A 16,620-nucleotide genomic window follows, 5' to 3' on the forward strand; every position below is an offset into this window, starting at 1 on the left:
GACTTTATTACATAAAAAGACCCAGGCTTGCCTTGAAGAGGCAATCTAGGAAATGTTGCCCTCAATGTACCTTGTGTTTCTCCCAACAGATACTTAATGTTCAGAAAAAGCTTCAGTGACACTTGGTCTTAATACAGGAAAATAAATGTGATTCCTTCCCAGCTTTTTTGGCTCTTTCTAAATAGGACTTACATTTATGATCAAAGATTCTGCAATTTTTTGTTGTGTCTTGACATTCAGTTGATGCAGTGTCACATTTCCATACATGTAAATTACAGCTGTTCAAATGTAAGAAAGAGCTCCGTGTCATAAATCATTGAGCATGCCATGAAAGAAATCAGAACGTTGGTCCCTGGCGGTGTCTCCAGCCTCCTGTCTTTGGCACCTGTAAACTTTGCAGTTTTGTCTAAGGTAAAAAGATAACTTTCCTATCTCCCCTGTGCTGTCAGGGTTTGGAGATGACCATTTTGCAGGAGCTTGCCACGATGCTTTCTTGTTTCTGAAGCTGATGAAATGGCTCTTGAAGTTCTAGAATTTTTTCTCAGATGAAGGATTTGAAGTCTTTTGCAGCCTTCAAGATTACAAGGACAGGTCTGACACGCACTGCAAATTTTCTGAAAGCCATTATTCATTTGCCTGCTCTGTTAATCTGTGAGCAAAGCATCCATCCCCCAGCTCACACTGGTGTTACCATCTGCCACCGATAATGTGGTGCCAGTTTGATTTGTAAGTATTCTGTGTCTCTTACACACCCGATGCAGGCTTATGCTCTGTCTTGGAAAATCCATTGTCATCATTTTTTTTTAATTTCCAGCTGTGTATTAGCAGCTATGAAGAATATTTTGGCACTTCTGTTTGTGTTAATGCTTCCAAGGTCACAGAAAAGAAAAAAAAATACCTGTTCAACTTTGGTTTTAATGTATTTGATTTTATTTGTGTTAAAAGACAAGCAGATGTTACTGGCATTGCTCACACCTCACATGTCTCACCAACAAGCACTGCGTGAGTGCTGCATGAGCTTTGGAAAACACTGCTTCTGAATTCCCTGTGGCATCCAAATGGTGTGTATGATGGATTTCTGGATATTCTTTTGCAGCTACCGTGTTGTTTTCTGTATTGTCACATTTCCTGCTGGAAAAAAAGAAATAGACTGAAAAGGTTTTCTTCTGAAAAGCTGTGCTGCAGACGTTTATGTAATAATCTTGTATATGAGCACTGTTTCCTTACAGAGACGCAGTTCTGTCCACTTACCCCTAAGTCACCTTGTCTCTTAATGGCATTTCTTCTGCAGCTATCATCCATCACCGTGGCCGAGAGGCTAACTTAAATAAAACACATGAGAATAATATAAAGCAGAGAGAATAATATAAAGCCGTGCTTTCCCTTCGTACTGAGCCAACAGACTTCAAATGTTATGTTCACGGTGCTAATGTTTAGATTTCACGGGGCTGATTAGGAGAGCAATCCTTTTTGCAGCTCTTTAAGTGGACTGGAGCCATTCTGGAAACGCATTTCGAATGCACTTGTTTGCATTTTGGTGATAGTTTAAATTATTCCTGCACAACACCTTGTTCACAAGCATTGCTGTTTAATGAAACGGCAGCGCCTGGGAGAAACGATGCAGCCTTCAGCAAAGCTGTCTCTGTGATTCAGCTGCTCTCCCTGTGTTTCAGAGGTACCTGCAGTATTCCTTTGCCTGAGCGCCTCGCATCCTGCTGCTGAGCTGCTCTAGTGCCCAAGCAGTCATCTTGCAAAGCTTGAACACATTCACCTCAGAATGGAACATTAACACAGTCCTTGCTTGAGCTCAGCACAAGCCCACCTCTCCCTTTCTTACTGTACTGTGCGATGCTGAAGGCCACGTCTCCACTGTGGGGACGCAGGGCTCCCCTGCAGCCCGACCCAGAGCACCCAGTAGGTCCTTGTCTGCCACAGGACATTGAGCCCAGGTATGGATTTCCCAAATTCGGCTTTGATCCCCTCTGGCTAATTTCTTCTTGGAAGGAGTTGGCTGTTATCATGCCTTGAAGTTTGTCTTGTTCACTGAACTTCTGCAATGAAGTGTTGTAATGCCACCTAGGGCGGCTGTTTGCTGTTCACCTAACAGAAACCTTCCTGGAAATGTTCTTCTTTTGTGCTATTTGGCTTCTCATTTTGGAAGACCTTCAATAATTTGCACAGTTGATAGCATGAGTTTGTGTTAAAAGATTTCTTACCTACAGAACAGTTCAGAGTTGTCACTCAGATTTGGGCAAATGAAAAATGACCCCAATCCCGTTTGCTGCAGTGTCCTTGTCATGCAGCCAGCAGTATTTGCTATGACTGTTTTTCTCCCTGTGCCAACACAAACACCCAGATCCCTTGATTTTTTTCTTCTTATTAGATCTCTAGAAAGCTGATCTGCCTTTTATTTTGGGCAAGAAAAGCCCTAAACATTAAATGCCAGTGTGAAACACAGCTGACGTGACAGAAACCTCTGTTCCTGCTGCACCAGCACAGGTGATGCATCTGTATTTCCCTAGTAGCTGACAGAGTGAAGGACGTCTCCCTGTCACACTGGGGACCTCCAAAGCCTCTGGACCCAGGTGAGGCATTAACAGAATGTGGATACTTTGTATGTTCCCAACTGCAGTATAGGGGAGCCCTGCACCTTCTTGGACTTGCCCTCTTCTCACCTGTAAGACCAGCCAGCACGAGCTGCAGAGGTGGCAGAGGGACATGAACAGCACGCCTCGAACTTTTGCTGCAGCTAACATCTCCGTCTGGGTGTGATTTCTGCTGTGCACACCAACGTGCTGACACCGGAGCCAGGAGGAGGAGAAATGTAAACCCAAAGGGGCTGACTGAGCGCCAGGGCGAGCTTTGAAACAGAGGCCATCTGTGAGACTGGGGATATCGTGCTGGGAGCTTGACTTACGCACCTTCTGCTATTGAAAGCAATTGTCCTTGGCTGGAGAAATACAGAGCAGCTTTGTTCTGGGGAGATGTGTGGGCTGGCCGTCCTGGGAGAGCCTCGCTGGGCTCCGACACCGCTAATACTGATAGGTGAGGAAAGCCGGGAACCAGATGAGTCTCGGCTGTGCCAAAGTGATTGCTGCCGGGTGTGCGAAGAATTGCCTTCACGGACACCAAGTGTTGTGGCAGAACAGCGTCAGCTACCCGGGGGGGGAAGCTCCTCGGTCCCCAGAGCCCAGACAAGGGCCGTGCTGCAGCGCCTGCTTCCACGTCCTGGGCAGCGCTCAGCTGTGCCGCCCCGCGGGTTGGCAGCGACCAAAGCCAAGCTGCTGCCACGTGACTTCGGGCAGGGCTGCCTTCGCACGCACGCGGCTGCGCTCAGTGCTACGCAGCACTTTGGAGCAAATTGCTGCTAACTCCTTTCTCCTCTCCCGTGCACGATCCCTATTACCGGGTGTCTCCTGCTCGGTTTCTTTGCTGCTTCCGCGGCTCGCTGTTAGCTGAGCCAAAGCGGAGGAACGCACGCGGTGCCCCGCGCTTCACGGCGCAGATCTCGGTCGGTGTGAGGAGCAGAGCTCCGCCGTTTGTGGCGGGAGCCTTCCCGGCCGCCGGGCTTCCTGTGCATTTGGGGAGTGTCTGCACGGGGACCGTGGGCGCCGGGCCGTGAGGGCGGCGGGAAAAGCTGTGACTTCAGATGGCGGTTCTCTCTCGCGTCAGCTTCGCGGGCAGAAGCGGCCCCTCGCACCGCCCGGCGGGCAGCGACCGCCGCCATTTCCCGCCGCCCTCGGAGGCGAAAGCCCCGCGCGCCATTGGCCGCCGCCGTCACGTGACACCGGCACGCCGGCTGTGCCGCGCCGCTCGCGGTGCCGCGCGCGGGTTCGTCCCGCAGCGCCGCGGCCCCCGAGGCCCCCCGCGGGGCTGAGGACGCCGTGGCCGAGGCGCCCGCGTCGGTAGGACCCGCTGTTGTAGCTCCCCGTTACCGGGCGGAGCCGAGCCGGCCTCCCTGCCCGCTTGCAGGACCTCGGGGACGGACATGATCTCCCACGCGGACCCGAAGGCGGAGCGGTGGTTCTCCCGTCTGCGTGCCTGCGAGGGGCGGGCGGGTCTGCGCGCCTCCTGCCCAGGTAAGGCGGTCCGGCTTTGCCTGCACCAACCTGGGCTGTCGGTGGGTGGAGGAGCAGGCCGTGGTGCATCTCTGCGTGCTCTGTCCGGTATGGACCTCCTTTGTTTGCTGTGCCAGCACGCACTGAGATCAGCCCAGGCAGCACAAGGTGCAGAGGCTTCCCCCCCTCCCGCAGCGCTCTGTTTACCTGTCATTACCCGTCACCCAGCTGGTCAGTGCCTTGAGGTGCTGCCACAGTTGATCCTCGCAGTCAGCATTCATCTCTTTGGCCCTGAATGGCATGGAATCTCCAGCAAATCTTTCCGCTTTCCCCTTTCCCTCCATCACCACATTATTTCGAGTCCCTCTTTGCGTATCAACTTCATGACTTACTCAGTTCACGTGAAGAACAAATGTTCAGGAATGCTTTTAGACACATCTCCCTTCTGTAAAATGGACGATGTCTCTGAAGAGCTCTGTAGTTCATAAGGTGAGACTCCTGTTTCCAAAGGCTGTGCTGGCCCTTCCCCAGTATGCCTTCCTTGGTCATCTGTCACTAAATCTCTTATTCCAGCTTTTGTTTATTTGCTTGGAATGTCTGCTGGGCTTCCCGCTCCCTGGATGTTGCCTCAAGGCCTCCCTCTGCCATCACATCCAGCCACCTGACAATGAGGTACAGCAGCCAGGAGTCCAGCTGTGTTGGGAAGTTCCATGAGCAAGCCCTGCTGGGTGAGACCCAAGTCTAAGCCATGTCTTAGGGATCCCAGGACTGGCCAGAAACGGATGATGCCAGAGAAGGGAATCAGTATACAGTGACACCTCCGCAAATGCTCTGCCATTCTTCCACTTAAAATCCTTCCAGTGACTTCCGCTCATCATGATGTTGATTAAACCTTTTACAAACAGCTTGACCTGGGTGCCAGTGAAGATGTCAGATAGGTCAGGCATCAAACAAAAATGGTCGTAGAAGTTTCATGATGGAGAGCTGGAGCCATACCAGTAGTCACTGTGATAGGAAGCTTAAAACTTCTGATATTCTCCAACTAAATCTGATGGAGAGGTCAAGAGTTTCATCCTGGCCTGCCAAAAATGTCATCCTTCTAACCTGTCTTTGGATATCGTTCACTTTTCTTTCAGGCCTGGATGGATGTAACTGCAGTCAGATGGAAGTGCCTTCGTGGTGAACAGCAATGTTCCCGTTTCTGTTTCTTTCAAGGGATTACATTAATGAAAACCATGAGAGAACCACACCAAATTACTATGAAAAGCCACTTAGGAGTTCTCTGTGAAATCATATTGTGACGTTTTATACGGTGACTAGAAAGAGAGAGATTAAATAGGTACATATATTGGTTAGGTTAAAAATCGTAGACTCTCCTTCCTTAATTGCCTGCTTACAACTCAGTACTCACTCCTCTTCCAAGGCACACAGTTCCTTATCACAGCTCTGCCAGACCACAGGAAGCATCTGTGGTTTGTGCATCAATCCCACAGGGCCGATATGCTGCCAGTTTATTTCACAAGAGTTTTCAGAGTGTCAGGAAATAGCAGTCAAATCTGTCCCACTTTAGAAAACAATCTGGAGGTCTCTGTTTCTGCAGCTTTACTTCTCAGCCCCTTCCATATTTTGAGTTTTATGTATAGTCAGCAGCAAGTCATCCCTGGAAGTCCGTGTAAGGAGATCACATGGAAATCTGTTGGCCTGGTTGACCTATGTGATGATACATCCATCCCTGAAGGCATTCGGGGCGGGATCCTGGGCAGCCTGATCCAGTGGTTGGCAGCCAGCCCGTGGCAGGGGGTGGAACTGCATGATCTTTAAGGTCCCCTCTAGCCTAAGCTGTTCTGTGATAATCCGTGTTGCCATTTCTCCCTAAGCGTTCACACCTTCTGTCCTGCCACTTTAAGGTATAAGCTCATAAAGCCCACAGCACTGTTGGGGATTCAGGTTTTTGATCCTCTTAGGATGCTCATCAAACCACACTTCAGTAGTGAGCTGCAAGCAGTCACTGCTCTGCATAAATGCTCTAGAAATCCATGCAGGCTCCTTCGCCTGGAAAGGCTTTCAAGTGACCTTGAGTCTGTGCAGCATACATTTCTGTCAGTGGTGGTTCTCCAAGACTTTGTGCATAAGAGGGCAGGTATTTGCCTGTGCCTGCTGCACAAGATAGTTCTTTATGGCCTTTCTCTGCCTGTTCAATTTCTAATATTTTTAGATATCATATCCCGGAATAGCAGCTATCTTTTCCATTTGAGCACTAAACTTGTACCTGCGATGTGCCAGTAAGCCCAGGGTAATTTCCAGAGTTTGTTCCTGATGCTGTGAACACTGCAAAATCCTCTGAGTAGGTGGGAAGGAGTTATCAGAACGTTTTAACCTTAAATTCAAGCTGCTGAATTTTTAGAATTTGGGCCTTTTGATTTCCTTTGTCCAAGGCTTCTTTCTTGCATGTGACACCTCTCTGGATTCTCGTTTTCTTACAGCTGAGGATGGGATTGAGAGCAAGAAAGAGGAGACTCCCCACTGGGGCATTCCTGGGCCAGCAAAGCCTGAGGGTTTAGTGTCAGCACTACCCAAGGAGAAGAGTTCTCACAGTCCTGAACAGGACTCGGTTCACCTACACAGGTCAGAAAGGGCTCAGAAACCTCCCCTGGGGAAGATGCACAGCCAGGTGATGGTACTTGGAAAGAGCTTCAGGAGGCTGCCAGATATCATCCAGCAGAGAAATCCTGCTGCGGCGAGACTGACAATATGTGGGGACTGCGGGAAGAGCTTCCGGGTGAGCTCCAACCTCATCCAGCATCGGAGAATCCACACTGGAGAGAAACCCTTCGCCTGCACCGACTGCGGGGAGAGCTTCAGGCAGCGGTCACACCTCATCCAGCACCAGAGGACCCACACTGGGGAGCGGCCCTACGCCTGTGCCGAGTGTGGGAAGAGCTTCAGCATGAGCTCCAAACTGATCCGCCACCAGGTAACCCACACGGGGGAGAAGCCCTACAAATGCACAGAGTGTGGGAAATGCTTCTCTGGGAACTCCCAGCTTGTCCAGCACCAACGGGTGCACACTGGGGAGAAACCCTATGAGTGCAGCGACTGCGGGAAGAGCTTCAGCGTGAGCTCAGCCCTCACACGGCACCAGCGGGTCCACACCGGGGAGAAACCCTACAAGTGTGTGGAGTGCGGGAAGAGCTTCAGCCAGAGCTCCGAGCTCATGAAGCACCAGCGGGTCCACAGCGGGGAGAAACCCTACGAGTGCTCCGAGTGCGGGAAGAGCTTCACGGTGAGTTCTGCCCTTATCCAGCACCGGCGGTTCCACCTGGGCGAGCGCCCTTACGGCTGCACCGAGTGCGGGAAGAGCTTCACGGTGAGCTCCCACCTCATCCAGCACCGCCGCTTCCACACCGGGGAGCGGCCCTTCGAGTGCGCCGAGTGCGGGAAGAGCTTCTTGTGGAGGTCGGCCCTGCTCCGTCACCACAGGGTCCACACCGGGGAGAGGCCCTACGCCTGCTCCGACTGCGGGGACAGCTTTCGGCAGAGCGCCCACCTCATCCAGCACCGCCGCATCCACAGCGGGGAGCGGCCCTACAGCTGTGCCGAGTGCGGGAAGGGCTTCACCGTCAGCTCCGCGCTGCTCCGGCACCGGCAGATCCACCGGGGAGGGGAGCCCTAGGAGGACCGAGGGCATGCGGTGGTTTGGCCCGATGCTCGCTGCCATCCCTGGGAGCAGAGCCCAGCGTCTCTCTCTCCTTGCACTATTGAGTGTGCTGCTTGTCGGGGATGAAAGCAATTTCTTTTTAAGAGAACAAATCCTGAAAGGTAGGGATGGAGGAAGGTTGCAAAGAGCTGAGCTGGAGGTGGGGGAAGGAGGTGGGATAGCTCTTAGCAGAGGAAGAAGTCATTTGAGAAGGGCAGAATATCATCAGTAGGGTGTTTTAGAGGAAGGGAAATACACTGCCTCTCCTCTCCTTGGAGAGCTGACAGAGGGAGGGATCTCAGAGCCTGCAAAGCTCTGATTTGGGTAAAGAAAAGCTGCTTTCTTCCGTGGTTCTGATCGACGTTCTCCACATTGAGGGCTGTGCCCATAGCATGGAGAAGCCCAAAGCCCCATGCCGCTGCTACCCATGGCTGTCTGATGGTGTGCTGGGTCACAGAGCAGTCGGTCTGAGGTGTCCGTCTGTCCGTCCGTAGCCTGCGGCTGCGTTGGGGCTCCTTTTGGGGCTGCCCCCTCGCAGGGCTGTGGGCGGAGCAGCCGCACGGCGCTCCCTGAGGGCATCCCAGACTTTCAGCTTTGAAGATGTGACAGTTGAGCGCTCTTTCCGAATGTGAATAAGCATTAAATCGTACGTTAATGAGGTTTAATTATTTCTAAAACTTGTAAATAAAACCCTTCATTAAAAAGCATTTTCACCGTGCATCTTTAGCCCCCGTCGCGTAGCCTAGGCTTTGCTCCTGCCATCCTCGCTTACATTTCATCTCGGAGCGCAGCAGCCCGATCAGCTCCGGACGCGAACCCGGCGACGTGCGGTCACGCGCTCAGCCGATCGGCCGCGCGGGTCGGAGGGCGCGCCGCCGTTCGCGCCTGCGCAACGTCAGACCGTGGGCGGGGCTTGCCGTGACGTCCGGTGTTCCCATTGGCTGTCGACGAGGCGGGGCAGAGCGGAAGCGCGAGCCCTCTCAGTGACGTAAGCCGCCTCCTCCAATCACAGCTCTCTCCCGCGAGGTAAATGCGGGCCGGCAACACCGGGCCTTTGTCTTGCGCCGCGGGGCACGGCGCTGGCGGGAGGCGGCGGGTGAGTGCGCGGTGCGTCTCTGTGGCAACGCGGCCCCGTGGCAACGCGGCCGAGCCGGGGCCGCGCTGAAGTACGGCGATCCGGGGCACGGCCGGGCTGAGGCCTCGGTGCCCAGGGGCGCTCGTGGTGTTTGCCGGCCCCTTCCTAACGCTGTCCGGGTGGGCGCCGGGCCCGCGGACCGGGCTGCTGTGTGGGGAGCCGCCTCGAGGGAGCGGTCCGTGCTGCCGCCTTCATCGGAACCGGCTGCCGGGACGGTGGCGGCTTCGGAGGCGCTGCTGCCGTTGTGCCGTCGGGTGAGACGGGCGCCTCGTTCGGGCCTGACCGCGTTCGTACGCTGCTGCGTTTCGTCCATCGGCCCGAAGCGCTGCTGCTCCAGCCTGCGGTGTCCCGGGCTCTCCCGGAGGGAAGGCTCTTCTGTGTGTCACGCTGCGCTGCCCTACCGGAACGTAACCCCTGCGGGGCTGCTGCTGGGAGGGCTGCCTGCTGAAGGGCAGGGCTGGACGGGTGACCTATGGTCTCAATAGGTGCTTCCTCCCTCAATTGGTGCGCTGACCTGCTGTACTGCGGCTCTGGGAGGCAGAAGTGGTGTTTGCTTGGGCTCGGAGTACGACCCAGCTCCAGGTGGAGCCTTAAATCCAGGTGGGATCCGGTAATGCAGCTGTTTGTTCCGTGGGTCTCTGTTTCCAGCTGACCTCCCCAGCAGGAGGAGGAGGGGTGAAGCTGCCCCAAGTTCTTTAGTCATGACCTCAGGCCTGGAGTTCTGGGGTCTATCTTGTCCCTCACCCCACCTTCAGAGATGTTTGGGTAGGTGCAGTCGTGCTCTGCTGCTTTAAAGCAAGGATCTTAGCCGTGTGCATTCGGAGCCGTGTGCTGGTTGAATCGCAGAGACGAGCTCTGTATTGAGTGGTTGTTCTGTCAGCTACTGAACCGATGAGAGTGCCCAAGCAAAGCCAGCACTTCCAATCTTGCTTCTTACTGCAGCGGTGTCTCTCGGATTCCTTCAGAAGGCATAGAATTATTCACGTTGAATATCTGAGAACAACAGCCATGCATGTTGAGTGTGAAGCTTGCTGTGCAATTGTGCATAGGGGAAAACAAACTGCTGGCTAGATGAGGATATTTTACAGGAGGGGCTGAGTGTTATTGGAAAAGAAATATGTGGAGCGCTGAGCTGTTCTGTACCAAATCTTCTGTACCAAATCTTCCTGCTGTCCTGTGGCTGCTGGATCCCTCCCAGGCAGGCTGTTGGGGACTGTGTTTACTCTGAATGTCAGCCAGGAGCCTCAGAGCAAATGAAGCAATACTCCAACCCCTGAAGCACCAGCAGGCAGCTGCTGGGAGCTCCCTCTGCATGTGTAGGACACTGCCTCTTTCAGAGGAGTGGAGTGCTCCAGGACGCTGTTGCTTTGACCAGTGACTGTGCTGTGGGATTTCAGTTGCTGAGGGCTTGTAGTGACAGGAGAGTTAAAATGTTTTTATTTTCCTCTCCTCTGAGTTCTCCTACAGTGTCATCATACCGCAGAAGATGCGGATTGGATTGGTGCTGCCTTGTCCCTGATTCATGGCTCATCAGGGAGGTGTCTGTACTAGAGACTGTATTGGGAAAAATTAAACTGCCTTCTTTTCCTGTCCGTGTACTGTCTTCAGAGCATGCGAGAAGGACTGGCTTCATTGCTGTTTTGTTATAGAGATGAACATGACAAGCTAAGCTTCTCCAAAAAAGGCTTGGGAGGTGCAAGTCTGAGAGCACTTGGTCCTTAAATGAATTTTTACATGCTAACTCCTTCCAGTGGTAGGAAGATAGTGGGGCTGTAGGACTCTTTAACTCACGTTACTTTTCCTACTGCATGGGGTTAACTCATGTCACAGAGCAGTGCATTTTGGTCCTGCATGGTCCTCATCTGTGCTGCCACCTGAGCCAGGCTGTCAGGGTGAGAAGGAGAGCTGTCTGAGCACAGGTGGAAATCTCACCCTGTAATGTGCCCCAGCTGTGTGCTGTGCTGTAGCACACCTGGGGATGTGCCATCAGCCCCAGCTGCTCTGCGGGACAGAGCTCTGCAGGGTGTCCAGGGCACCTGAGAGGGTTAGAAGTAGGTGAGGAACTGGAGGGCAGTTAATTGGTAACTAGCATGGTTTGTGTTTGCATCTCGTGAGAGTGGAGCCACCGACTGTTCTGCCAGCTCAGGCTCTGTGATCTTGCTTGGCCTGTTCTCATCTGTTTATCTGGTCTGCTCTCCGCCTGTCCCCAGATGCAGCCCAGCAGGGAGGCCTGAACTCAGTGCTGGGAGATGGGCTGACTCCCTTACAGCCTTGGTTTGCCGAAGAGCCAGCAGGGAGCTCAGCTCCTTGCTCATTTGGCGAGGCTGCCTGTAATTTGGGGGAGTAATCAGCACAAAGCTGATTACAGCTCCATTTTATAAATGGGATGCCTGGATTTATGGCCAAGCCAGAGTGTTCAGCTGGTATAAACCAAGTGTCTTGCTCCTGGCTCTGGGTACTTCTTGTGCATGCTGCTACATCACATGAGAAAGAAAATCTACCTCTGCTTTGGAACATAATCTGCTCTGTTGCAGGGAAGGCTCTTGTGAAAACGTCTGGTGGCTGCTCCTCACCACCCTGCGTGGTGGTGCAGCTGCAAGGCTCCCTGTTGGACTGCTCCGTGTTTCCTCCCCATTGTTGCTTTTGTTAAGGCAGCTTCCCTCTAAAATCCCTCTCTAATTTTGCCTTTCAGTGTCTCTGATCTCCAGAACAGACCAGCAATGCCATCAGTTATGGAGAACTCAGAAGGAGGAGATGAAGGGGAAAGCTTACGCTATGAGGAAATGGAAGACGACAACGTCAGGTGAGTGCTGCTGGCCTTGTCTGGTAATGTGGCACAGAGCTGGGTTTGGGTAAGGCAGGGCACATCACACTCAAGTTCAGTGATCTCCTTGCTCATCTGTAGTCTTCTCTAGCTGAAAACTAGTCCAGCCAGGACTGAGGCTGCCCTGCAGTTGGAGGTGAACATTCCTACAGAGTAGGAACAAATGCAAAGGCTGTTCTTGTAGGGTGATGTATCACAGAGTGGCCAGAGTTGGAAGGGACCTCAAGGATCACAAAGCTCCAACCCCCTGCCACGTGCAGGACCACCAACCTCCACATTCAATACCAGCCCAGGGCCCCATCCAACCTGGCCCTGAACACCTCCAGGGATGGACGAGGCATCCACAGCCTCTCTGGGCAGCTGTTCCAGCACCTCACCACTCTCTCTGTAAAGAACTTCCCTCTGACACAGAGCAAGTTCTGCAGAACTTCAAAGTACACAAAACTGGTTGGTTATCCCTCCGAACAACAAATAGCTGCGCTCAAAGCATTCTAAATTGTGCTTTAAAAGGAAAATTTTCCTCATATGAAAATGAGAAGGGTGAGTAGGGTGGTTCCATAATATTGAAGTGAGCTGATTGATTGCTCTTTGACTTGATGGGCTCAGCTTCATGAGAGGTTAATGCTCCCTGGCTCTCCTGTTGTGTTCAAGTCTTGTCTAGCCTGTTACTTGCATGAGTACGGAGCGTTCAGAATGTCTTTTACAGCTAACGTAAACGTGCTGTCTGTAGCAAACCAGCCATAAAGACAGGGTAAGGTGCACTGTGGCATCATTTTGTGGGTGTAGGTGTTGATAACTGTACTGAGTTCCAGGTACGTGCAGTGGCTGTGATCCAAGATCGTCAGTTTTTTAGAAGGAGAGCTTGTGGAAACATGCAAAACCAGCATATTTCAGAATGAATACCTCTTGTTTTTAAGAGTGTTCCTGCCCTGTTTTGTCAGTGGGTGCTCATCTTTTCTCCAGTGTTTGCTCAGAGAGGTTGTGGATGCCCCATCCCTGGAGGCATTCAAGGCCAGGTTGGATGTGGCCTGGTCTGCTGGTTGGTGACCTGCCCACAGCAGGGGGTTGGAATTGGATGATCTTTGAAGTCCTTTCTGTGATGATTAATGCAGTACCCTTGGTGCCCCAGTCAGAAAAGCTCAAGTTCTGCCTGTGTGTGTCCATCTGCTCCTACTCAAGGCTGTCTTCTGCAAAGAGACCAAGAAGTATAGAAGCAAGGCCCTGCTGCTCTTTATCCTGTCCTGGTAGTTGCTCTTGATACGCTCAGGGTCTCCTTTAGTGTTGTGGCTCAGGGTTGGAAGTGAAAGCACCAGTGCAAGGAATTGAGAATCCTTCACAATTTCTCCAGCATCCTGGAGCTCCTGCTCAGCACCAGGGCTCCCGGGTGAAGTCTGGCTCAGGTGGGAGCCCTGACTGCTGTCACCCTGACGTTTCCTGGGGGTGATGCTGGTTGCAGCCAGCAGGGCTGGACTGAGGGATCCCTGCTCTGAACCTGCACCAAATGAAGCCTGGGATGGTGAGGCTGGAGGGTCCCTCCAAACTCAGCAAGGACAAACTCATGACTGTATGTGGGAGTGGAGTGAAAGGAGCTCTCCCTGCTTGCCTGCAGCCCGACTGACCTTTCAGAGCTGCTGAAGGAGGGGACTAAGGAGTCCCACGACCGTGCAGAGAATACTCAGTTTGTCAAAGACTTCCTGAAAGGACGGATCAAGAAGGAGCTCTTCAAGGTGAGTGTGGCTCTGCTGCCTTGGCACAGAAACTCTTTGTTGTACTTGATGACTACAGCTGGGGACTTGCTGAGGCAGAACACCACAGGCCCATGTGTAGGGGGTAGATTGGGGGTGAGGGGTGGGGGGGAACTGGCTTCTAGGTGGCATGGCTGAATGGTGACCACTACTGGAGGGCCCTGTGCTGCTCAGTGTGTCTCAGAGCTGGAACTCGGGATGGTGAGGAGCATACTGGTCCAGAACAGTTTCACTTAGGTGGAAGTGCTGTGTTTCTGGCTGCTCAGGGCAGCTGCAGCACATGTACCAATGGCAAAAGCTGTGTGCTTATGGATCAAAAGCCATGTGGGCTTACAGCACTCATTTCAGGCTCTGGTTGTTTTCTGTAGATTTCAGGTCAGTGTCTTCTGTTCTGAGCAGAAGAGATGATGTGGGGCACAATCAGTCTTTGGCTGTTGGTGTGAATGGTACCTTTAGGATGCAGCTGGTCCTGTGCCTAGTACAGGCTCTCCAGGTCTTGTGTCCGCCCTGGGGTTTCCTTGTGTAGCCCTGTTCCATGAAGGGATGGAGTAGTCACAAGGTGCAATAGAGCAAGCAACTTATGTTCACTGTGCTTTGTCCACAGCTGGCTACCACAGCACTTTACTTCACATACAGTGCTTTGGAAGAGGAAATGGATCGCAATAAGGACAACCCGGTGTTTGCTCCTCTGTATTTCCCTCTAGAGCTTCACCGGAAAGAAGCGTTGATCAAAGACATGAAATATTTCTATGGAGAAGATTGGAAAGAGAAGATACAGTGTTCAGATGCTACTCAGCAATATGTGGACAGAATCCATCATGTGGGACGGCATGAGCCTGAGTTGCTGGTGGCTCATGCTTACACACGCTACATGGGGGACCTCTCAGGTGGCCAAGTGCTGAAGAAGGTAGCCCAGAGGGCCCTCAAGTTGCCCATTACTGAGGAAGGGATCCAGTTCTACACGTTTGAGAACATTTCCAATGCACAGAAGTTCAAGCAGCTGTATAGAGCAAGGCTGAATGCTCTAGACTTGGACAAGAACTGCAAGGAACGGATCGTGGAAGAGGCCAACAGAGCTTTCAGATTTAACATGGAGGTACTAAATCCTTTGTGCCCTTATACACAGTGGTTTGGATGAGAGACCAGATGAAGGGATTCTGGTGGAAAGGGGATTCTGCCTTTGCTGTTTAGGATCCTAGTCTGAATAGATCTTTCACTATTTTAAGGAGATGAGGTTGGTATTGGGCAGGAATTCATGCCATATGCCCCAGTGGAACCTTTGAGCCTGAGCTGAGATGGCTTCACTGCGAGATTCCCATGAACTGTGTGGCTTTGAAGTAGAGGTGGGAACAGAGCTCTCTGAGATGGCTGTACTCAGCCTGAGTGCAGTGCATCCAGTCTCACCTGTGGGCTGGTCAGAAGTGTTTGTAACCCCGTGGGCCCCTGTTACTGCCCAGAGTGTTTGCCAGTCATAAAACACATCTGAGCTTCAGTAGGAGATAAATGTAGGCTTAGTTACCAGATGTGAGCCTTAATCTCTGCCTGGAGTATGTTACTGGTGTCAGCTGGTCAGCAGCGAGGTGGGATATGGCAAGCTCTTTCATCAGGATCCTTACAGAAGCCCTCCAGTAGAGCTTGAAGGGCCTGCACAAATGGGAGCAGTAACCCAGAGAGGGTCTGGCAGCAGGGAGGGCTCTTTGCCCCGTACTCCCATGTGCAGCAGGCAATCTGATGCTTTTGCCATTGGCTGTGCCTTCTCAGAGCTGCCTGCAACCACACATCTGCCTGCAAGGCACTCTGAAATGAGTATCGAATGCTGAGTTTGGGATGTGGGTGGAGGCAGGCAGAAGCAGCTCTTGCCAGTTCTGTGCATGTCTCCATGGGTCTGGATGGCAGCTCTCTGGCTTTGCTCACTCCACACGCTCGCTGTGCCCACTTGCAGGTGTTTGATGAACTGGACAAGATCGGCCAGTCGCTGGTGGAAGAAGCCCAGGATGGAGGTGTTCCAGTTCACGACGGGAAAGGAGACGTACGCAAATGCCCTTACTATGCAGACAAGCTGGGTAGGCTTGGGGTGATGCGAGGACTGCCACGTGAATGTGGCAGAGGACTTGCAGCACTGACAATGCTTTCTTTATTCTAGCAGGCAGTGCAGCAGCTGGCTGTCCCTATCACACTGCTGTGGCCTTGGCAAAGCAGCCCATCGTGCAGCTGATCCTGGCGGCTTGTGTTGCTGTGGCAGCAGGAGTTGCAGCGTGGTATGTGATGTGATGCCAAGCCTGGCGCCTGGCCCTATGTGGTGGTGAGGGGAGAGGCACCCTGCCCTTGTTCCGACTCCTCCCTTGCTGCTGGTGGAGTGACTGCGGGGAAATAAAGCAGGGAGAGGTTAAAAATCCAGGGGGACTATCCAAGACTTCTTGCACACCAATAATGCAAGCACTGTAATGCAATGTCTTTAGCTTACTAGTGTACGGAACTGATCTGGTAAGAGGATGTGAAGATTCCCGTTCAACACTGCTCTATGCTGGCTGGAGCAGCTTTTAAAGCTAGAGATGTCTTGTCCTGCAGTGGCAAAGCCTTCACGTGCTTGGCTTTTCTTTGGCTGGAGCAGTCTGTGGAGGGAATTTCCTGCCCTGGGCTGCAACCCAAGAATGTGTCGTCGGTCTTCTCAGAGAAGAGTACTCAAGTTTCCTACCCTGAGAAACAAACATTTGTCATACTCTGACTATGCTGTGGGTCCGTTAGCTCAAAGGAGTGACCCAGGGACCAAGCGTAACTCGTGTTGGATGGAGCTCACTGGGTGAGGGGACAGGACCAAATGTGTGGGTTGCTGGTATGAAGGTGTCAAATGTATATTGTGCAACATCGATTTATCTTTGCTGAAGCCTTGATTGGAATAAAAAGCTGCTGTGCTATAGCTGAGGAAAGCCAGAGGGCCCTCTGTAGGAGAGTGTAGTTCCATGCGGGGGATATGGAAGGCTGGGGAGGAGATCTGTGGGGAGCAGCAGGGTGGATGGAGACTTACCTGCTTAGTTTTTTGACTCATGCACATCTAGAGGTCCTCCTGTCCTTACAGGCCACCCTATCACTGCTGCCTCTTGAGTTCTTCCTAGCTCCTGTGAGGAGGTGATCTGGCAGTGCAGGAACCCCTCTGCCTTCTT

At 52.5% G+C, this 16,620-nt stretch overlaps 2 protein-coding genes across 8 annotated transcripts; both read left to right on the plus strand.

Annotated features, from left to right (window-relative positions):
• The first annotated feature begins 3,799 nt into the window (after positions 1–3,799).
• Positions 3,800–8,459, plus strand: LOC128078954 (zinc finger protein 501-like). The gene is made up of 2 exons (XM_052679725.1): positions 3,800–4,079; positions 6,542–8,459. Exons 1-2 carry the CDS (start codon positions 3,989–3,991, stop codon positions 7,729–7,731), a joined length of 1,281 nt encoding a protein of 426 aa, XP_052535685.1. The 5' UTR covers positions 3,800–3,988; the 3' UTR covers positions 7,732–8,459.
• A 289-nt stretch (positions 8,460–8,748) lies between these two features.
• Positions 8,749–16,376, plus strand: HMOX2 (heme oxygenase 2). 7 transcript variants are annotated; one of them, XM_052679730.1, is made up of 6 exons: positions 8,749–8,851; positions 11,583–11,693; positions 13,324–13,441; positions 14,064–14,555; positions 15,402–15,522; positions 15,603–16,376. In XM_052679730.1, the coding sequence occupies exons 2-6, from the start codon at positions 11,611–11,613 to the stop codon at positions 15,728–15,730; spliced, it is 942 nt and encodes a 313-aa protein (XP_052535690.1). In that variant the 5' UTR covers positions 8,749–8,851; positions 11,583–11,610; the 3' UTR covers positions 15,731–16,376. The 7 variants fall into 7 exon arrangements, with proteins under 7 accessions (XP_052535690.1, XP_052535688.1, XP_052535691.1 ...); XM_052679728.1 differs by having other exon boundaries at positions 8,775–8,862; XM_052679731.1 differs by lacking the exon at positions 8,749–8,851 and adding an exon at positions 8,897–8,921.
• Positions 16,377–16,620: the final 244 nt, after the last annotated feature.

Source organism: Tympanuchus pallidicinctus, unplaced genomic scaffold (genome assembly GCF_026119805.1).
Source record: "Tympanuchus pallidicinctus isolate F22 unplaced genomic scaffold, pur_lepc_1.0 scaffold18, whole genome shotgun sequence".
NCBI classification, from domain to species: Eukaryota; Metazoa; Chordata; class Aves; order Galliformes; family Phasianidae; genus Tympanuchus; species Tympanuchus pallidicinctus.